At 40.7% G+C, this 21983-nt stretch overlaps 3 protein-coding genes across 3 annotated transcripts; 2 read left to right on the forward strand and 1 right to left on the reverse strand.

Moving 5' to 3' along the window:
• The first annotated feature begins 651 nt into the window (after window positions 1-651).
• Window positions 652-10993, forward strand: LOC117731851 (rhombotin-1-like). Its single transcript, XM_034534364.1, has 6 exons — window positions 652-663; window positions 930-952; window positions 1399-1612; window positions 6148-6273; window positions 6614-6722; window positions 10910-10993. Exons 2-5 carry the CDS (start codon window positions 931-933, stop codon window positions 6717-6719), a joined length of 468 nt encoding a protein of 155 aa, XP_034390255.1. The 5' UTR covers window positions 652-663; window position 930; the 3' UTR covers window positions 6720-6722; window positions 10910-10993.
• A 2523-nt stretch (window positions 10994-13516) lies between these two features.
• Window positions 13517-17495, forward strand: ric3b (RIC3 acetylcholine receptor chaperone b). The gene is made up of 6 exons (XM_034534336.1): window positions 13517-13746; window positions 14401-14618; window positions 14887-14968; window positions 15307-15400; window positions 15824-15954; window positions 16178-17495. Exons 1-6 carry the CDS (start codon window positions 13635-13637, stop codon window positions 16654-16656), a joined length of 1116 nt encoding a protein of 371 aa, XP_034390227.1. The 5' UTR covers window positions 13517-13634; the 3' UTR covers window positions 16657-17495.
• Window positions 17496-17590: 95 nt separating this feature from the next.
• psma1 (proteasome 20S subunit alpha 1) lies at window positions 17591-21397 on the reverse strand. Its single transcript, XM_034534346.1, has 10 exons — window positions 21302-21397; window positions 19821-19865; window positions 19605-19706; window positions 19239-19342; window positions 19051-19139; window positions 18821-18891; window positions 18521-18650; window positions 18281-18360; window positions 18052-18156; window positions 17591-17882 (listed from the first exon to the last, which is right to left on the reverse strand). The coding sequence occupies exons 1-10, from the start codon at window positions 21302-21304 to the stop codon at window positions 17811-17813; spliced, it is 801 nt and encodes a 266-aa protein (XP_034390237.1). The 5' UTR covers window positions 21305-21397; the 3' UTR covers window positions 17591-17810.
• Window positions 21398-21983: the final 586 nt, after the last annotated feature.

Raw genomic sequence — 21983 nt, forward strand, 5'->3', positions numbered from 1 at the left:
GATCTCGCGAGATCTCCAGCTCCCTATCGAGGTGATGACTTTTATGATATTTTCCAATAATGTAAGTGTGTATTCTGACCCTCATCTGAGCTGGCACAAAGAAAGAAGACACAAGTGAATACATGTCACACACACACACACACACACGCGCACTCACGCGCGCACACAAACTGGCGCGCACGCGGACGTGAACGTGCGCCGGCGCCGCATCTGCCGTGCGGCTGTAAAGCCGGTGCTTTGACTACAGAGGCGCCCTGGAGATAATTGGTGTCCTTGGAGTTGAATAAGCTCATTCTAAAACACCTCAGGCCCGGGCTGTCCTGGTGTGTGACTGTCTATTGAATAATTGATTCAGAGAGGGAGGGGGGCGGTTACTATCAGATCTGAGCATAATGACTTTATATAATTAGCACGCAGCGTTTGGAGAAAAAAAAAAAAAAAAAAAAAGGAGGAAAAAAATTTGAGTGTGGGAGTTTTTATTTTTTTTTTGGGTGAGAGAGAGAGAGAGAGAGAGGGGGAGGTCTGTGAGGAGGCTCAGTCCGTGCAGAGGAGCTCATCTGAGGGCAGCAGCCTGTGCACAGACAGACATGCTTCTGCACTGACATCAGCCGAGATAAGACACACAGACACTCTTCATGCGCGGACGTCTCTCCTGCCGGCGAGGTGATATCTATATATGTATTTATATGTATATTTATATACATACATAGACCCGGAGACGCTGCTTTCCTCCGTCCGGGAAAGCGACTCAATGGCTGTTTTCTCGTGGCTTTCTTCGCGGTAATGAGGAGCGGAGCTGAAGTTTGAGCGACTGTCAAAGCCCTCTGGCTTTATTATCGCTCCTGTTGTTGTTGTTGTTGTTGTTTTATCTTGAGAGGTCTCCTTGTTGGATTGTTTTTTTTTTCTTTTTCCCCCCCCCTCCCAAAAAGGATGGTGCTGGACAAGGAGGAAAGTAAGTACAGACTAAGATACATGTGTATTCCCCTTTTTTTATATGTGTGTAGCAGAAAAAGGTTGTTTTTTCTTTTCCGAGTCGTTGTGTGCAGCATGAAACACATTTAAAGAAAAGAACAGATTCTCTTGTCAAACTTAAGAAATACTTTTATGATGATTGATGATGAAGTTGGCTCAGAAAACTACTGTTTTACAATTCCAAGAACATGATATTATAGTCTTACAGAAGATCCCATTTTGCATACATGGTGACCCAACCGGTTATTTTATTGTTATTGGATATGAATAACTCACCACGGTGTGTAATATCCAAGAGTACATGCATAATGATATATCTCATATCTGTACTATTGCTACCTTTTAATGCATTCAGTTGACCCTTGTGACCTTTGAGCTTTCTAACTCTGCCCGTCTCTCTCGTGGCCCGGGGCGGCGTCCCGCCAGGCGTGTCCCTCGTGTCCCTCCAGTCCAGGGAGAAGCCGCGAGGCTGCGCCGGCTGCAACGGGAAGATCCGGGACCGCTTCATGCTGCAGGCCTTGGACAGGTACTGGCACGAGGACTGTCTGAAGTGCGCCTGCTGCGACTGCCGCCTGGGCAGGGTGGGCTCCACCCTCTACACCCGGGCCAACCTTATCCTCTGCCGCAGGGACTACCTGAGGTAAGCCTCCGCCCCCTAACCCCTCCAACAGGTGCGTCTGGACTGAGAAATGACACCCCCGGGGAGCGCTTATGTGCGTGTGGCTTCAAAGAAAAAACCGTGCAGCGTCCGCGGCGTGTTAAGTCACGTGCGCTGTGTGAGATCGAGGGAGCTCAAGCTGACTGGAGATCCACTCGGGAAGAAACAGCCGGATGATTCATCAGACGGAAGCTAAGGGAACACGAGGTGTACGAACTCGAATCCGAGAGCCTCCATTAACGACAGCAGGGCGGATGTGTACACGTGTGGTTTTATCTTGAGAAAAATACAAATACAATAAAGCGAGACGCCACAAAAACGACGTGGCGGTCCGGTTTTCCAACACGGCCCGACGGCGTAAACCACCGACCTTCAGGCCGGGTTTAGTGAAGCTTTCAGTAGAAACTACACAGAAGGTGCGTCATGTTTCTTAGAGATACTGAAAAGCAAGTTCAAGCATGTTTCACCCGTACCTGTTCGGATGAGCTACTCGAGTCTATTTCGAGCCGTCGCATTGTTCATTAAAAGTCTTTATTTTTCTGCCTTCTGCTGCACCTGGAGAAGGGTTTTACCTCGCGGCCGGCCGCTGTATTCATGTGTTTTACTTATTTGTACATTGATAAACAATGCACAAACTATGATTTAATAATGCAACGATATGCAATAGCTTGAGGATGTTAAAGTGCCAGTGTGGAGCCTTTTCGAGAGGGTATATTAGCAGAAAAGGAAAATTATATTCATAACTATGTTTTCATTAACGTATAATCACCGGAAACTAGGAATCGGTGTGTCTTCGTTAGCTTAGAATGAGCCGATTATAAGGTCCTCTTCACAGGTTCACCGTGTTTATACAGAAGCCCAGAACGGACAAACCAAAGCTTTTTGCGTATTTTTATTTGACCTTACTTGAAGAAGGCCACCGTAGTTCTCCGACCTACGTTTTCTGCAGTCTTTGAAAAGGGAGGATTGTTGTTTTTGAGGACGCATCACATCCTATAGCTTTGAACCGATAGGCTTCTCCGTTGATAGAGATCCTTTTTGAAAGCATTTTTTTTCCCATGTAGAATAATGGCTATTTCATTTTCCACGAGCCCTTTGAAGTTTGCAATTTATACTTTGCCTGAATTCCACTCGTGCGGCAGCGAGCCCTTCACAAGATTAAGTCATGTGCAACCACGCAGCTCGATGTGTCAACATCCTCCACACTGCACCGCTAAGGACTAGCTCAACGCTTTGTAATATAACGTTAACTCGCTATGAGTACTCTGCAGAGAGTCGGATGAAAAGGTTGATACCACTAATTAAGAAACTTAGCCGTTTAGCTAAGCTTAGCAAACCGAATTGAGGAATAGCTAAACGTCTTAGAAAACAAGCTAATTCACTTCATTGCAGAGAGTTAGATGAGAAGATTGATACCAAAAATTGTGAAACTGGAGTCAGCTGGCGGTTAGCTTAGCTTAGCATTAAGACAGTTAGCCGGGCTCTGTCGACAGTACTTTTACGGGAGTCTCTTATCTGAAGTGTCATTAGTTTGTTAGCATCTGAGATGTTGGTAAGTGGCTTTTGTTAGCTTTGCCAGAGCGCTATAGGCTAGCTGTTTCCCTCTGTTCACAGTATTTTATGCTAAGCTAGGCCAACTCGTCTCCAGCAGTTTCTTAACTTTTGTCATGAGAGCGAATAATAACTGCTTTTGCTTTAAGTAGTTAATTAATGTGTCTACTACTGCTTGTACTTGAAGTATCTGTAATGGCGCAGGAGGTTTACAACACTTCAAAACACTCTCCAGGTCAGGATAAATGTTTTCAGACCATCTGAGCAGCTCTGTCTGAACTCGACCTCTAGTTCCCGTGCATCGCGACGCGATGAATTTATGAATATATTGTTTTTAAAATACACTTTCAAACAGTCTTCTGGTCCATGAATCACTTTTTCGAAAGACAAAACCTAAACCCAAACGGCCTCTCTTCTGAGAGTTATGCAAGCCTCCATTTTCTTGCCTGAAATAACGACGTGTGGTGTCAGGTCAGCAGGAGAACTCCTGATATCTCAGCCACATTGCTGAACTCATGTGTTAGTCTCATGTACAATCCAGCTGGATTTGGTTGGAGCTAAGTCTCTCATTAGCCACGCTGCACTTAAGAGACCAAAACCCCTTTTGACAGTTAAATTGGCTAGATTGCCTCCTGTTTTCCTCATCATTGTGAGGGTGCAGACCCGAAAGCCTTTGAAGAGCAGGATTAAAACCATGTGATTTCTTTTAATTGGACCATTAGTAGAGAATTAGCATTGAGCTCCGTTGCCTCGTTAAGGAGGAGGAGGAAAGGGAGAAAAAAAGAAAGAAAAGGGGAAGCAGAAAAAAAAAAAAACACCAGGTGCTCCGCTCAGGACCGAGGCTCGTTAGATCAGAACATTTGGTTAATTAGGACTCGCTTTTGTTCCCCGCGCTGGTCACTCGTTTGATGACGTTTTTTTTTTTCTTTTTCCATTTGTCGTGTGAAGCTCTGGGAGACACATGCTCTCTCCTCCCTCCTTTTTTTTTTTTTGAGGATGTCGTTTTTCATAGCTGTTGCTCACCCAAAACCTCCTTTTTTTTTTTTTTTCTTCTTCTTCTTCTTCTTTCTATCTGGCCCTCTAATGGAATATGGAAATCAGCGGCGGCAACTTATCTCCATGTGTGTCAGGCTCTCAGGGAGCCGTTTGTTCGTTCTCTCAGGAGGTGAACGAGAGGTGAAGCAATCTGCCGCTGGTCAAGCGCCGAGTCACGGAGTATTTTAAAAAACAACGCAGGGTTTGTTCCTCGGGTTGTGCGAGGACATAGTTCAAATGGTGACGGGACGAATGGTTAGTTTAAAAAAAAAAAGAAAAGTGTAATAGATTGACTCATATTCTTGCCTTTGAAGTCAGTTTTAAAGTCCTATAAAAAAACAAAACACCCATCTGGCTCTTAGAGGAAGTGACATTTTCATAGAAACTGACATTTTCATAGAAACTGACATTTTCACATCAGTGAATCTCCATTTTTTTTGGCCCTTTATCAGCTGCTGATGCAACAGTGCTTTGAGTTATAAATCCAGTTTATTAAAGCTTTTACATTTGAAAAGAAATCTCATGCGTTTTATGTTTCCTGCAGATTTGTAGAGAAGAGGTAACAAAATAAAAGTAATTGACGAATATTAATGTGCGGCTGCATCACACTGTATTCATCAAGGAGCCTAAATTGACAATTTTTATACATTTTTTTATTAAAGTAACAGTTTTTTCCCACATATTTCTAGACGATTGCCGATGGGTTCAAGAGATTGCGGCACACAATTTTAAATAGTTACGAAGAAAATGAATTAGGAACACATTATGGGGCCAGCTGGTAATTAATGAAACCCTATTAAGTAGTTCCTGAATAACTCTGAATCTAGGTCGAAATAGATAATAAGGAGACTTTGAGACGCTTTGTTATGAACTGTATGTGAGGATTAGTTTCCTAGATATCTGCACGTGGATGAATATGTGTTGGTTTTGTTCTGCTTAAACGATTAATATTCAGAAACAGTTGATCAGAATGTGGACACAAGCGTGTTAACACAGTTCTTTATATTCAGATCTTCAATGCATCAGAATATGATATTTACATTTATACAGTCCATTTAGCCGCGACTAATTTCCTGCCCTATTTTTAAATAATCTCTCGGGACAAACTTCTATCGTTTGGCTCATTTCATTAATTCTGTGTACTTGTATCCAATATTTATGTCCAAAGCACTTTGTTTTTACGGCAGTTTTGAAAGGTTCTGTACAAATAAAGTTATTATTATTATTATTATTAGTCAGTTAGATCCTGATTTGTTTGTTTCTTGACTCATAATGCGTTGGTAAGGTGTTACCTAAAAACAGGCTGTAGCAGACTGAAAGAGCTCAACAACTATTGGATCAATCTCGTGCAGACGTTCATGTTCCTCAGAGGATGAACCCCACATACTTTTTACCTAGCGACACAATGATGACGTTGACATTTGGGGGTTTTTTTGAGCGAAAATGCCTCCACAGCTACTGGATGGACCGCAATGACATTTGGTTCCAACATTGACGTTCGCCAGGGAAAAACATTTAAATACTTTTATTACTAAAAATGTTGGTGACTCAGAATTACCACTATGAGGCTAATGGGTATGTGTCCCCCCCCCCCCCCCCCCCCCCCTCCCCACTACCACCACCTGGCTGCTCTTAATTACGCACGCAATCCATACAATATGATGGAAGCGCTGCAGCAGCAATAAACCAGCAAATCTGCAGGAAATGTAGTGCAGTTTATCACTTTCATAGAGTATCCATTTGCATGAAAAGCTGCGCATGATTGAGCAACATCCGAGACTCGGTCGCACTACTTTTCTTCTCTCGTCCTCTTTTATTTGTATTATTAAAGTGCTTTTTTTTTTTCTTTCTTTCCTTTCTCTTTCGGGCTGAAATCTATCTTAAGTGCGTCCAGACTGAAGGTCTGCTTGTCGCCCTCTTCCCCTCCGCAGGCTCTTCGGGGTGACGGGGAACTGTGCAGCCTGCAGTAAGCTGATCCCGGCCTTTGAGATGGTGATGAGAGCCAGAGACAACGTCTACCATTTAGACTGCTTTGCCTGTCAGCTCTGCCGCCAGAGGTAAGATTAGGGGAGCAATTAGCCAGGGAGATCAAATTCAGTTTGACTTATCTGTGGGAGGTGCAGCGGTGAGCTCACCGGTCATTATGAGCACATCGCCGATGCATTATAATCAGAACGTGATGAGGTTTATGACCCCGGGGGTTGCAAACTTTGTATATCACTTGGATTGTTAATCAGCCAGCAATCATGCAAGATTAATTTTCTGATTATCGTAGCGGTGCTGAAAATGTGCCTGAAATGCTCCTCTGGCTCAGGCGGAGAAAAAAAAAAACAACAACCCAGAGACCCATATCCATATTTTAATTTTTTTATATATATATATATATTCCCTCCGCAGATTTTGCGTGGGAGACAAGTTTTTCCTCAAGAACAACATGATCCTGTGCCAGCTGGACTATGAAGGAGGCCATCTCAATGGCAGCGCGGAGAGGCAGCCTCAGTAAGAGGTAATTTTCTGTTGATGACGATGATGATGATGAATTACAGGCAGCCGCTCTGACAGGTTGAACTAAAACATGCGGTCGAAGATATCTGGAAGATACACAAGTGAGCTCGCAAAAAAAAATAAAAAATAAGAAACTGACATTATCATCCCGACGATAAGTGGAAGCATATTATCTTTGACCAAAAAAAAAGGCTGCAGGATGTGACATTTAGTCCAGAGTTGGAGGGCAGTTTAGGAAAATGGATTGATCCATTTTAAGCACACGCTTTTATAAAGTGTCTCATTAACTTCTGAGAGGTTTTCAGTGAAACGGATAATGAGGTTCACCTTTTTAAATCATAAAAAAAAAAAAAAAGAAAGAAAAGATGGTTTGAAACTGATTAAGGAGCTTTAATTAAAACACAGTTTAAAGCAGGCTGTGCTCATGAAAACTGTAAATAGGAAGGTAATGCACTATAATTTGTTATGACGGGTGATCATAAACCAGGACAGGTGACGTCAGGCGGGGGGGGGGGGGGGGTTCGTGTCCCGTGTGAAAACTAAGCTAACGTTGATGTATGTGTGTTTGTAACTTTTGTATTTATTTTAAGCCAAAACATCCTCTTAAAAATAACCGAAACGCACAAAAAACAAACAAATTAACTGTGTAATACATTCTTTAAAGCTGTGGTAATATAATTAGTAAGCTTACTGAATATTTTTAATATCAAAACTTAATCAGATGACTATGTGAACAGGATTATTACCCAACTCCACAGCTCTACACAGCTCTTAAGCGTCTTTTAGCTCATTGTTTTGGGTTTAAGGCGCATTTACTGCACAGATTAGCAAAGCACCAAAGACAGAGACAACGTCAGTGACCGCCTGGTGGAGCATCGTGGAGTCGGTGGAGACCAAAAACAGAGCTAAAAGTGGACTGAAGCACATTACCGAATGATGATGTTCATTATGAACAATGAGCACATCGCTGGCTCTGCGCCAAGCAATTCTCAAGACTTTAAAATGTTAATCATTATTTAACTACAAAAACAAAATCATCCCATCGAGCTTTAAACACACCGTCACCCTGAATCGCCCCCCCAAAAAAAGACGTTCCCATTAAACTAAACGGCGCTCTTAATGAACCTTTTTTCGATCGCAGCTTTAAACGCGTGGCTAACGTAACGAAACTAAAACACGACAAAACTTCTTGGTGAGGTTTTTTAGCAAAAAAAACATCACGGTTTGGCTTAAAATTACTACGTTTGTTTCGTTATCGAAGTTACGGTTAATCAAAATAAGTGAACGTTGACTTTTCGTGTCACGCGGGACACGACCAGCGGTCTCCTGAGTGAAAGTCCAGAGTTTGTTTGACCCGTCATTTACAGCGACCTCCTCGCTATGTCGACTTCCCCGGACTTTGACTAGAAACATATTTGTGATAATCCATTATTTTATTTTTAAACGTATTTCGGGACAAAAATACGTTTCCCCCTCACTTGCCGATGCAGTTTTGTTGTATGGGAACGCCATTTTGAGTCTGAGACACTGGACTTGTGCCTTGTTGGCTTTGAATGTAGAATAACAGGGAGAATCAAACATATATTATTTGTATTATTATTATTATGTTGGGCAGTTTGTTGAAGCTTCCTCTGGTTATTTGATGGTATTTTAACTGAATTCCAACATCAATGAGGTGACATGACTTCACCTTCATGACCCTCATCATTGCTGCTGTAGTTTAAACGTTATTATATTGGGGATTTCAGCTTTAAAAGAGAAAAATAGTCTTAAAGCCAGAAAAAGAAGATCAGATCTTCTGCCGCTCCTCAAAGGGTCTTCAAGGTCAATGAAGAGCGTGAAATATACAGTTTCTTCTATTTAAATCTCGTTTTTTCAAACAGTCGCTTCTCAATTGGAGGTCGGCGAGTCGCCTGAAGATGTGAACGCGTCCGAAAGGCTTTTCTTTAAAGCCTTAAACTTTTAAGACGCATCCATCCCGTTGGGGGTCCGGGCTCGTCCTCTTATTGAGCCCTTGGATGGGCGTGAGCCGAGGATTCTTTTGGCTTTGAGGGCAGATGAGAGAAGTTTGAAAGCAAGACGCCACAAAGTCCACAGCTATGAAGGTTTTCTGGCTTTGCTTTTTTTTTAAACCTGTCATTACGATATCAACTACAGTTCATAAAATACTCACCGGACACTCGATGTTCTCGGGGAGCGGAGACCTTTTCACTTGCGGTTTGTTTTTAGGTCTTCCGGAGTTCACGTTGAAACCCACTTTAGACTTTAGGAGATCACTTCCCTGTTTTTCTACCGAAGAATATTGATATATTTCAGGATTTGAGACCTTGATTCAGTTTTATTCTCCTTAAAATGGGATTCAACTTCATGAATGCCTGGCCTCCAGATGCTGTGACTCATTCTAAAGACCCTTAAGGTCTCTTAATACCCAAACAGCTGTGTTGATGTTGGTAGCGTTTATAGATTTATTTAAACGTTTTGTCAAAAGACTTAAATAAATGTGCCAACTCGTTTTTTTTACACGTGTATTTTTGAACATGTATTATATATTCATTCATCTCCAACTCAAAGAATACTGAAGTGAAAAGAGACTTTTCTTTTTCCCCAATAGCTAAAAACAGAAGCTAGAACAAACAACTAAAACATACAAAACACAGAATATCTCACATCTCTTTCAAAACTATATAAACTCTTCAAGAAATATCGTATTTCTGCCTCTTTGCCCACAAACACCAGATAAAAAAAACTCTTTACGACGCGACATAAAGCACTATTATCTAAATGCAATGTGTTTATACTCAATACTCAAGTCAGACACAATTACTTTGCCCCTCCAAAATAAAATCCAGAAGTGGCGTCTGTTTCAGCAAACCTGAAATATGGTCCAGCTCTAATTGGTTTCAGGTGTTTCCACAGGTGCATTCTGGGTGCAGGTGATTTACAATGGAGGTATTGCAGTCAAACAACACAGGGCTTTTAGTTTTTAATGATGTGTTTAATGTAGATAACTGGGTGTAGTTATTTTAGAAAAAAAAGTGTATTTTAGTACCAGTTTCTCTGTCTTGGCAGATGCAAATTGGTAGTTAAAAAAATACCGTAAAAGGACATTTAATTAAGTTTGTTGACTATGAGAAAGAAATAGCATAATAATGAATAATGGCCTAGTCCTTTAAAAAGAAAAGAAAGACTATAACAACATATAAGTGATAAACTAAGTTCTATTTGGGCCATTGTAGGTTAAAAAATATAATTAGTCATGGTGACGCGGGGTTAGTATTCACTCGCAACTCAGAATTTCCAAGATGAAAAACAGATATTTGCAAGAAAAAATTCTGATATTCTCTAAAGAATATAGTCTCAACTTTAGCCGCCATCTGAGTAATGTTTTTATGGTGAGATGGTCTTTAAAACTGAGACCAAGGTGCGGAAAGTTGTATACATATTTTATTTGATATTTTTTTGGTGTTATTTTATGAACTTTAATAAATATTTATATAATTAATCAATTTGGTACTTTGAGGTTTACTTTTACTGCAGTGTTGGAACCATTTTTATTCATTTTTTCTCTTTCATGTTTGTGATTTTATAATCTCGAAAAACGTTATTATAACGTAAATTTACCACTTTAATCTCAGAGAATATTCTACTTTTTTCTTCTCAGATTGAGATTCGATAGCTTGATTTAATCTGGTCGTCTCATTGAAAACAATGAAATAAAACATTCACAGTCAGCAGAAAAGCAACACAGTTGAATTTATAAAAACAATGAAAAGAGTCTCAACAGACATCAGATATTATTTTTAAAACATGCCGGACTGCATGTAGCTTCTCAGCAGAATCCACTGCATTTAAAAAAGGTATTTTCTGCAAAGATGATGTCATTAAGACTCAACAGAGATTCCCTAAACTCTAAATAAGGTCTTACTTTTTATTTCAGACCTTTACTTGTAAAACTGTCACATTTCGTGCATGAAATTGCCTTTTGAAATATAATAAGCAATTACTGTGTTTTCTTTTTTTATAGCAAATCAAACCACAATTTATAGACAAATTACCTTTTTATGTTATTATACAGTTATTACTGGACACGTAAAGTTGATCACGTCTTTTTATTGGACGTCTGAAAGCACCACAGAGCGATCTGGGGTCTGTTTTAAACTTTCTTCTTCTTCTTCTTCTTGTCTGCAGATCGTCGCGACAGGACGACTGTGAGCCAGTTGGACCTTCAGTGAAGCTCACAGCTCCAGAGTCCTGCTTCAGAACCAGGGGGGGGTGGGGGTGGGGGGTTGGGGGGGGGGGGGGGGGTGGGGGGTCACCGACAGGACGTATTGGGCCACGATCAGAACTCTTTTATTATGGAGCTGCGTGGAAAACTATCCCGAAAACGCACACTTCCGGTCAGACGGGAGAAACACGAGCCGGACGGACGGAGCAACAGAAAATACGAAGTTGTCAAATCGGTATGAACTGAAACTTTTTTTTTTTTTTTTGGCAAACACGGTTTGAGGATGGACTCCGAGAGACTCGACCGAACCGAGCGACGCTTTAAAAAAACTCCCCGCGGCTTTTTGTTTGTTTGTCTGTTTTTGTTTGTTTGTTTGTTTGTTTGTTTCTTGACTAATTAAACTGAATTTTAATTTCAGTTTGTGTGCTCGTTATTTTTTTTTGTTTATTCATGTATTTTAGAAGATGTATAATAATGATTAAGATTTGTGTGAAATGTTTTAAAAAAAAAATGTAAATAAAGTGCTTACAAGGAAGAAAAAATAGAGCGCTGCACGGGCTCAAGAAACTTATTTATAATAATTAGAATATTGGATTATAAAAAGTTTTTAAAAAAAAGAAACTGTCTCACTTTTAGTGAAAGTTGGTGGTCAGTCTGAAGAGCGTCCTCTGATTGTGAAATAAAAATCATTTATTTTTTAAATAATGTATTGATACTTGGACCACCAAACAAATACTGGAAAACACAATAAATGCCAATAAAACAACAATAAATACATTAGTAGATGTTATTATAATAATATATATTAACATATTATGTGTTATATTAAAAGATGTATTGTGTTATATAAAAATGAACACATTTGGGGTCGAAAATAACAATGAAAAATGATAACGTGCATTTACTCAAGTACTGTAGTTAAGAACCCATTTAAAGTACCTGAGACTTTATGCATTTCCAATTCTGTTCTGCCAGTTTCCGTTCCACATTCACACGAGCGACAACATTTCTAGATCGTGAGTTCACCGACGAATCAGAGAGAGCGTAAACAGGTAAACATTCGGTTTGCACAACAAAGGAGGACAACATCTGCTGCGCTGGTCCTTCCCCCCTTCTATGTTTTGATGGGGTGTGATGTTTGGAACAAGCATCCGTTCGTGGATCCTTGTGAGCATCTGTGTTTACGTGGAGTTGTTTTTTTTTTTGCAACTGCCAAGAGACAAAAAGGCAAAAGTATTGAAACCGCTGACTCGTGAATCTTCATTTATTGGGTATGCAGAACCGTGAGCGCATTGTTTGCTTTACACTGAGTTTTACCTTCTAAAACACACTTTTTTGAAAGTTTTAAATAACTACACACATATATCTACAATAGATAAATGCTGTGGTGTTGTTTGCTAAACCTTGTCAATCACCTGCAGCCCAGAATGCACCTGTGAAAAAGCACCTGGAACCAAACGTGAACGCTTTTTGGCGTGAACAACAATTGAGGCCAATTTTGGAGAGAGAGTTTGTTTACAGCCAAATGCCAAAGAGTTATGAGATAACATTGTTTTGTTGTTAGCACATCAGTGTGCTGTTGACATGCGGGAAGAACTGTTTATTTGGTGTCTGTGTGTAAGGTTGTGATGTAAAAATAGCTTTTTATGTATATATGTCTGTGTGTTTTGAAGATTTTGTTGTGTAATATTGTCAAAAATAGTTTTTTAGCAATTGCAAAATATAGAGATGTTTTTCATATCATAATCAGTGCATAGTTAGTGCTATGTGGACAAATTATGTTTTATGTACACTGTATTAATGCAAAAAACACAACTTTTACTTGAGTTTGGAGAGTTTTGCAACAACTGATTGCCTTCGCAATAGATGCGTTAAGTTTAGTGTGTGTATATACTGTATGTGTTTTTTAAAAACGCCGATAGTTTCAAAGATAGTGCCTAAGCAATCGGAATAAAACTAAGTAAAGGATACTAAATACAAGTTTACAAGACATGTATATATATATATTGCAAAATTTACTGTATATATGCGTTTTAATTTGTAACTAAATAGTAAGAAATAGTAAAGTAATAAATACAAATTGTATCTGAATATTTTGTATATATATATATATTTATTTTTTATATATATATGTATTTGTTATATATATATACTTATATATATATAGATATACAAAATATATATATTTATTTATTTGTTATATATATACTATACTATATATATAGTATAGTATATATACACTATATATACTATATATATATATAAAAAATAAATATATATATATATGTGTGTATATATATATATATATATATATATATATATATATATATATATATATATATATAAAAATAAATATATATTTATATATATGTTCTTATTTTTTCATTGAAGTCATTGAACATATACTGTATATATATATATATATATATATATATATATATAAAAATATATATATATATATATTTATATATATGTTCTTATTTTTTCATTGAAGTCTCACTGCATAACAAAACGTAACGGCGGTCCTTTAGCGCCCCCCAGCGGTGACACGCAGCCGTCACAGCCGCATCGCACTTCCGGTCCCCAAGACAACAAGGAAGTTCAACCGATGCGTGAGCAACGACGTCAACCAGCGAACCGTCTCCTCTGCGCGAGCCCGTCTCACCTCCCTCCGCGTGCCTGTCCGGAATGGCGATGTCCACGTTCCAGAAGGTGACGCTCGCGACGTGTCTCGTGCTCTGCGTCGCTCTGCTGCTCCCCAAGATGCTGTTGTCCGGCGGCAGGAAGGATGCTGCGGAGGGTGCGTCACCTCTTAGCCGCTCTCTGCTCGACGCGTGGTGCTCGCTCTTCGGCCGGTTCATTTAAAGATTATCACTTATTTGTATTCAGTCGGTGTATTTAATTGTTATTTATTTAGTGCAATTTAATTAAGCCTAAAATGCTTAGTGGACGTCACCTGTGTATTCATCGTGCAGTTGCGTGTTCCTCCCTGAGGAGGGCGCCAAATACACGTTTTGTTTTTATTTATTTATGTGAAATATCATACACTCAGGTGCTAGTTTATTAGGTACACAAAGATAATTAAATATAATATTAAATATATCATATTATTATTATTATTATGAAGATTATAATGTTCAGTCTAAAAGTTGATTAAACTGCAGTTAATCTGAGGCAGAAGTAGAAAGAAATGAGGCAGACAAAATATAACCTTCACAAAAAAAAATACAATGTATTGTGTTTGATTCATAGTTGTAGACGGCAATATACACAGACTATTGAAATAAAAGAGATTTTGATTAATGGACCCTTCTTTTTATATTCCAGTCAGCAGAAACAATTTCTTTTTTTAATAATATTATTTTATTTGTTCCGCTGAGTCATGTTCTGAGTCATGTTCTTCTCCTCTTCCTCCTCCTTCCTCCTCCTCTTCCTCCTCCTCCACATGTCTCAGGTTCAGGTCGCTTCCCTTCGATGATGCAACGTCAGGCGGCTCCGGAGGGTCGAGGCCAGAGGGCCGCGGGCTCCAGAGCCCACGGCACCGAGGCCGTGGGCCGGGCCAAGGGGGCAGGAACGGGGGTGGGGACCGGGGGCAAGTCCAACCTGGCGGGTCAGATCATCCCCGTGTACGGCTTCGGGATCTTACTCTACATCCTCTACATCCTGTTCAAGGTGAGACTCAAACAAATCCCCAAAAAAACATTTGTGAGGAAACGTTTGGCTTTTTAAAAAGTCATAAAAGTAAAAGGTCATGTTTATATAAGTGTCAGTATAAAAACTCAGGGATTGTATTGAAGCTATTGACTCACATTAAAGAACATTTAAAAAACAAAAACATTTTACATTAAAAAGGAATAATAAGGCAGAAAATATAACTGTCAGTGTATCAGGTTTGTTTTGAGTATTTTAACTTTGTCTTTGTTGTTATTGTCCCTGTCAGATCACCAATAAGGGGAACAACAACAAGCCTTCAGAGAGCCGGTTTCCTTCGGTTCGCTCGGAGAACACGAAGAGAAAGATCTGTGAGTATCGATTTGCGCTCACGTTGGGGGGGGGGCACGGGAAAACCAGAACCAGGACTGAGTGGTTACAGTAATAAGGGACTCTGGCGCTCGGAAACACTACCAGTTTCGTCCACAGGGGTCGCCAGAATCAACTCAAAACTAAAGTCCCTCGTAGTTTAAAGAAAGATTTGCTTTAAGTTTCAGAAATCTTTATGCCGCGTCAACGCAATGAGAAATACACGAAAGCTGGTTATTTTCTGACATTTATTCCAGTGAAGCATCACGACAATAAGATGAATTGCAGGCTGTGAAAACCAGAACTGATATACGTACATTTTTGTTGTCGCCCCCCTCAGCTGACTTTGAGTTGGCCCAGCTGCAGGACAAACTGAGGGAGACCGAGCTGGTGATGGAGAACATTGTGTCCAACGTCAACCACAGTCCTGACAGGTGCGTCATCTCCTCCGTCAGTGGTTGTCATTTTTAACTTGATTACGTGTGAGGGCTGTTTTTAACACCTCCGTGAGTTAAAATCTTCTATATAAGTACCCCAAAAAAAGTATTACTTGTAAATTAATCTGGCAGGCTTTAATTAGGATGTATGAAAGTATTTGTTATTCTTATAAATATTGTCAAATGATCAGCACCCACACTATCCATTAAAAATAATGAATTATTATTATTATTAGTTCTGTCATCAACTTTTTCATAAACTCGTCTGTGAATTGAGGAAATGTACACGAATGCGGTCGTAAAGTGTTTAAATTTAAAAGGTAGAAACGATGAGATCTGCTCGACTTCTCATCATCTGTCATTTAGGTTTTGATGTTTAAAAAAAATAAATAAAATGGTTAACTTTCCCTCGCGTTTCAGGGTGGAGGGCGTGACGGCCGACCAGGAGGAGAGTCTCCTGCAGCAGCTCACGGAGATAACTCGGGTGATGCAGGAGGGCCAGATGGTGGACGACGTGGCGCCGGAGAAGAAGAGCCGGGAGGACTGGGAAGGTACGAGGACGTAGACTTCACACCGTCTCGGTGATATCGGACAATGCTCTTCATATTATTCAGTCCCCGCCCCCAAAAAACTGGCGTTTTTTGGGGGCGGGGACTGAATATTATGAAGATTTAAGCTTCAAGACATTTACACATTTACACATTCACACATTTATTTGGGGGAGTAAACCCAACATGATTTAAGACTAATTGGAGATGATAATATTTCCTGCAGACGACCCGGAGGAGCCTCAGCAGCAGTGGGAGTGTTCCGGCTGCTGCTGTCGGCGCGGCGACCACCGCCACGGCCCGGAGACGGAGAGGACTCGGGCCGACGGAGAAGGAGAAGAAGGAGGAGGAGGAGGAGGAGAAGGAGGAGAAGGAGGAGAAGGAGGAGGAGGAGAAGAAGGAGGAGGAGAAGGAGAGGCTTCTTCCGACGGAGCGGAGGACCCCGGTGAAGAGCGTGAATCCGTGGGTCCGGAGGGCGGAGACGGAGCAGACGGAGCAGACGGAGCGGGCGTCCCCGAGGACGGCGTCCCCGAGGACGGCTTCGCCGGCGTCCTGGAGGAGCTGGAGCTCACGCTGAAGGTGACGTCCGCCATGGAGCGGGTGAAGCTGGAGGACCTCAGCAGGGCGACGGAGACGGAAGCGTCCTGCGGCGCCGTGAGGCGGAGGAACAACAAGAGGAGGAGAGCCAAGAGAGCCGCGCACTGACTTCAGCCCGGGGTCCTCTTTTTAACCTGCTCTCCTCAGAGCGGCCTCGTGGTCTTTACTCAAGTTTCATGGGACCAATATCAGCTTTATCCTCTGGCTAGTGAAGGAAAACGTGTAGTTTGTCTTAAAACATTATTACACTTAAATATTTAAGAGAAAAAAAAGCCTGCATATATTTATAAAGTGTTTTTATTTAACGTGAAGACGCTTCCAGGTGAAGTTTAGATGTCGAAACGTGCCCCTCAGTATTTATTATAATTTTTCTCTTTGCACAATTTGACGTCATTCACATGAAAGCGTTTAAATTCTGGAGGTGTATTTTAAATAATTATAAACGACCAGCAGACGTGACGAGTTCTACAAATTAACGTTTTAAAAACTTTAGAAAGAATACATTTGCAAAAGAAAATAAATACTAAAAAGACTTAATTTGCATCACACACACACACACACACAGTGCAACTGGAGCAAATATAAAGTATTATGGTCTTTCAATAGTTGCAGAATTATAATCCCCCTCAGCTCCACAGAGCAGATGTAACCGTGTCCTCTTAACTCTTTTATGTCGTGGATGAACTTATTTTAATATTTATTTTAGATGACACACAATTAATGCACTTTAGTCTTTTTAAGAAAAAGGGTGACGTAAAAAAAACGTCCCGTCTTCCCGTCGAGTGTTTGTGATCGAGAAATATTTGGTCTTCTCTATCGATATTGTTTAAAGTAAATAATAAAAAAAATGTTGTGTTCTAAATTATTAAGTAAGATTTTTACTTTTTATAAACTGAATTATTTATTTAGCACATGGAGCAGATCAGTGATTAAAATACTGTGGAGAATCTGGGTTCTTATTTTTATTGTAACAAGGTTCACATTGTAGAGCTCAGATATTAAAAAGTGTCTTCAGTAACCATTGAAATGAAGCGCTGCAGCACAACTCAAAAAAAAGAGTTTATTTCTTGTATAATGGTACATTTTGCTCATACAAAAGCAACATCACATTGGTTGATGTTGACAAGTGGCACATCACAACCACTTCTCCCCCTCTAGGATTTACTCTGGTGAGTTGCAGTTAAGTGTCAGGGTGGTGGTGGGGCTCCCCCCCCCCCCCCCCTCCCTTCCTGTCCCCCTCTGGTGACAGGAAGTGGGCCACCTCAGTGCTCCATTGGCTCATCGGGAACCTCTGCAGTGGGGGCGGCGGCGGGTTCATCTGCAGGCGCGGCAACCTGACGCACAAAGAAAAGTGAGGTTTAGCACACAAAACATCTCACCCTGAAACTAGTATTGAATTAAAACATATTATATATATACATATATATATATATATATAAATAATCGTGGGGAGAAGGAGGAGGAGTCCCAAACAGGACTTCATCATAAACGCTCCCGCGGTACCTTTCTCTGTGGCCTCTCTTCAAGTCCCTCCAGGAACGGGGCGACGTCATCGTCGTCGTAAATGACAAACTCCATGTCCTTACCCACAATGCCGATGGAGACATTCTGAAAGAAAGAAAACGCAGACCTGAGGACAAATGCCTGTACGCCATTACATGTAAAAAGAAGACCACGACGTCAAGGCCACATCAGACCGGACTGTGGGGGGGGGGGGGGGGGGTCTGGGTACCTTGGTGGTGAGGTCCTGCTCGGCGGGGAGGGTTTCTCTGAGGGCGCGGAGGCCGTGCTGGACCAGATCATTCAGATTAGCTGGAAAAAAAAACAATGCTTTCTTAAATTCAAGAACTTCCACGTGATCCAGCAAGAGGACGACGCAGCGAGGGTCCGGGACCATCCGACGCTCGAACAGTGTAAATATATACATATATACATAAGTTTGACAGAGAGGGAAGAGTGAGCCTCGTCTTACAGTCGGAGAACTTGTCCATGGACCTCTCCAGGTAGGTGCGTGCAGACTGGGAGCGCGCTCCGATGGACATGGCTTTGCAGTCAAAGTAGTTGGCTGACGGGCAGGTCTGGAAGATGTGAGGTCCCATGTCCTGGAGGAGGTCACGGCAACACAACATCGGTCAACACGCGTACAAATGTAAACCTACACAGCCGTTACTCTTTTTACAAGAGAAAAACACGATTATTAATATACACACACACACATAATATATATATATATATATATATATATATATATTTGAGTGAAAAATAAACGTACATCGAAGCCGGCAACGAGGAGTCCGACGCCGTAGGGCCTCCTTCCATACCGCTGTGTTGGGATTTGGGTTTCTGAAGGAGCGGTTAAGGATCACTGCTGCCATTCACAATTATTTTACTCAGATAGAAGCATACACACACACACACACACAAAACTGCCCATTATAACTTTCGATAGACAATTATTTGTTTTTTTAATAGAGAGATTGATGCTAACATCAGTGAGGATACTGCTGCCAATGAGAGAGACGAGACGCGACGCAGGGAGGGGCCTGTCGAAGACGAATCTCGAGTCCAAGCACTCCTGACGCATGAAGTTACTGCGGAAGACGAGATTTACAGTAATTTAGATTTAAAAAACACACCAAAAAAAAAGAAGCTATTATTCAGATGGATCAAAAAAGGCAGCCGTGACTTACCAAAGCAGTCTGGCGTCAGCAGTCAGCCCAGCAATGGAGATGCCGATGTGGTTGTCGACATGGAGGATCTTCTTCTGGTGGGCAGCCAGTTCAGACTGGGCTCTCTGGGAGAGACATGAAACCATCAGGCGTGAACGAATGGTCGCCCTCAGACCGTCGCTAACAATGCGCTATAATACATTTAAATGTTCCATTAAGTGGCGGATCACACCCCCTCGTGGTTTTACAAATAAAAGAAAGGGCCACACTTAAGATTGGAATGAATTCAGCCTCAAAACGTTATCTAAATGTACTAAAAATCGTAGATTTCTAGAGGGGGTCCGCCGCCACGTTGCCGGTCTTTTTGACAGACGGGTACATTTGTACCTTCAGAGCGACCAGGACCGCGTGGGATTTGGATTTGAGCCCCACGGTTGCGGAGCCTTGCTTCACCGCCTCCATGGCATACTCGATCTGATGGATCCGGCCCTGCAACGACACAAACAACACATCATTTGTGTCGTCAGATTATTCTCACACGACATGCGTCGTTTTTTTATTCAACACGGAGAAGTCGGAGGTTGGAGCTGGACAGCGACTCACCTGCGGGCTCCATACCGTCACGTCGTTGTCGTACTGGTTGCGGAACTAAAGAAAAAGATTAAAAACAACACGCCATCATTTAACATTAAAAAGAAAAACACAGTACAGAGACACGCGAGAGCTGAGCTTACATAGTTGTCTTGCATCGTGACTATTCCACACGGACGCCTAGGTAACGACTACACAAGGCTCCGCCTCCAGCCCGGACCCTTTTTTTTCTAGAAGAAGGTATTAAATTTCTACCACGACTGAATTATTGAGAAGCCCAACTTTTGTGCGCAGCCAATCAGAGGCGAGCAGCGACGGATGATTAATACATAAGTTTAGCGACACGCGTGCGTCAGCATTAAACTCTTTCTGCGCGCTGCCATCTGTATGGCTTGGGTGTGTGTGTGTGTGTATATATATATATATATATATATATATATATATATATATATATATATATACACACACACACACACATAAAACGGCTCTGCAAACAAGCAGGACATACGTATAAACGTATGTATATAAGTATGCATACATATACACACATATTATATATATACATATATATATACATATATATATATATATAGTATACAAAGAGTGTATATATATTGTATACAAAGAGTGTAATGCTGACATACGTATCACTTAAAGCGTCTTTGAGTGTCTAGAAGTATTATTAGTATTTTCCAATGTTTAAACAGTTTGTTTCTTAATCTCATGTGTGTTAAGAAGTCTCTTTTTAACACAGGTGACAGGTATTCGTGTACAGAGTTCATTTAGGCTTTTAGCTTCATGTAGAATATATTTATATATGGATGTTTTTGTACTAATTTGGACTCGAGTAAATTAAACTAATTAGATGAACTCGTACTAGATGCTCAGTGTAACGTCACCTCCTAATCTCAGTCCTCCTAAAGTAGTGACAGCTATGTGACGTCAGCTGGATGAAGGCCGTAGTTAGATTACCAACACCTGGAGTTCAAGGTGTTGGATCCACAGAACGAGGCGTTAGCGACGGAAGGGAAATGAAAGCAAAAGACGCGATGACTTGAATTCGCTGCTAACTCCGAGCCGGCTAACGTCCGCTAGCTGCTCAGCTGTAGCCCGCTAACCGGAGAAACAATCGGTTAATCAATCAGTCGTGTGGTCGGGCCGCTCCATGTGAACGCACCGGGTCGTTAACACGCGTTGTTCACTGTGAAGTGATCCGGTAAACACGTTCAGCCACGGAGCGGTTCCTTCGGGACACACTTCATTCAGCCGGAGTCAGTGCGGCTAACGTTAGCGGCTAACGGTGTTTTGCTTACTCACAGTAGAGTCAGAGCTAGCTAGCTAACGATCGATCGATGGGTAAATTAAACTGCGTTTTCTAGGTTTTAGGATCAGTTACACAACGCGGACACGCTGCGCGGCTTATTTACTGCGTCAATGTTACGTTTGTATAATTTTAAATAGATTAATTAAATTCAAATGGCAGTTAGACTCACCATCTTTGCTTCAGAAAGTGTCTCCTCCGCCTGCACCGGGATCAGAACTTGATTTATTTTCCTGGATGCGACGTCAGGGAAAGAAGCAGAGCCCCGATTGCAAATCAGTGATCGATTGAGTACATTTGTGTCTGGCAGTCCAAAAAAAAGAAAAGAAACAAAAACATAAAGTAATGTTATTCTACGAAAAGAATATGTACACAATTATTTGTTATTATTTATTAATTTATAATTTACATATTATTTATTTATATATATATATATATATAACATTATTTATATATAAATGTATATATATATATATATATATATTTGTACAAATAAATAAATAAATACTATAAAAAATATATAAATAATATATATATACATGCAACTAAACCTTTATAAATTAATTCACATGAAAATACATTTTCAATTTAAAAGAAAGTACGATCTTTAGATTTCACAATTTTATTTTGTGAAATTATTGAGTTATTATTTAATGTGCAGTTTAAAGTAATTCCCTCCCTGAATCTATTCATTCTTGTTTTTTATTCTTTTCTGCACTGACCTAACAGGCGTAATGTTTGTGCTTCGCCACTAGGGGGCAGCAATAAATTAGAAGAAGACACTGGCGTGTCATTTGGTTGTGGACATTGCCATGAAACACAGAAACATAGACATACAGAGACATTATACTTGA

This window comes from Cyclopterus lumpus, chromosome 6, assembly GCF_009769545.1.
Source record: "Cyclopterus lumpus isolate fCycLum1 chromosome 6, fCycLum1.pri, whole genome shotgun sequence".
NCBI classification, from domain to species: domain Eukaryota; kingdom Metazoa; phylum Chordata; class Actinopteri; order Perciformes; family Cyclopteridae; genus Cyclopterus; species Cyclopterus lumpus.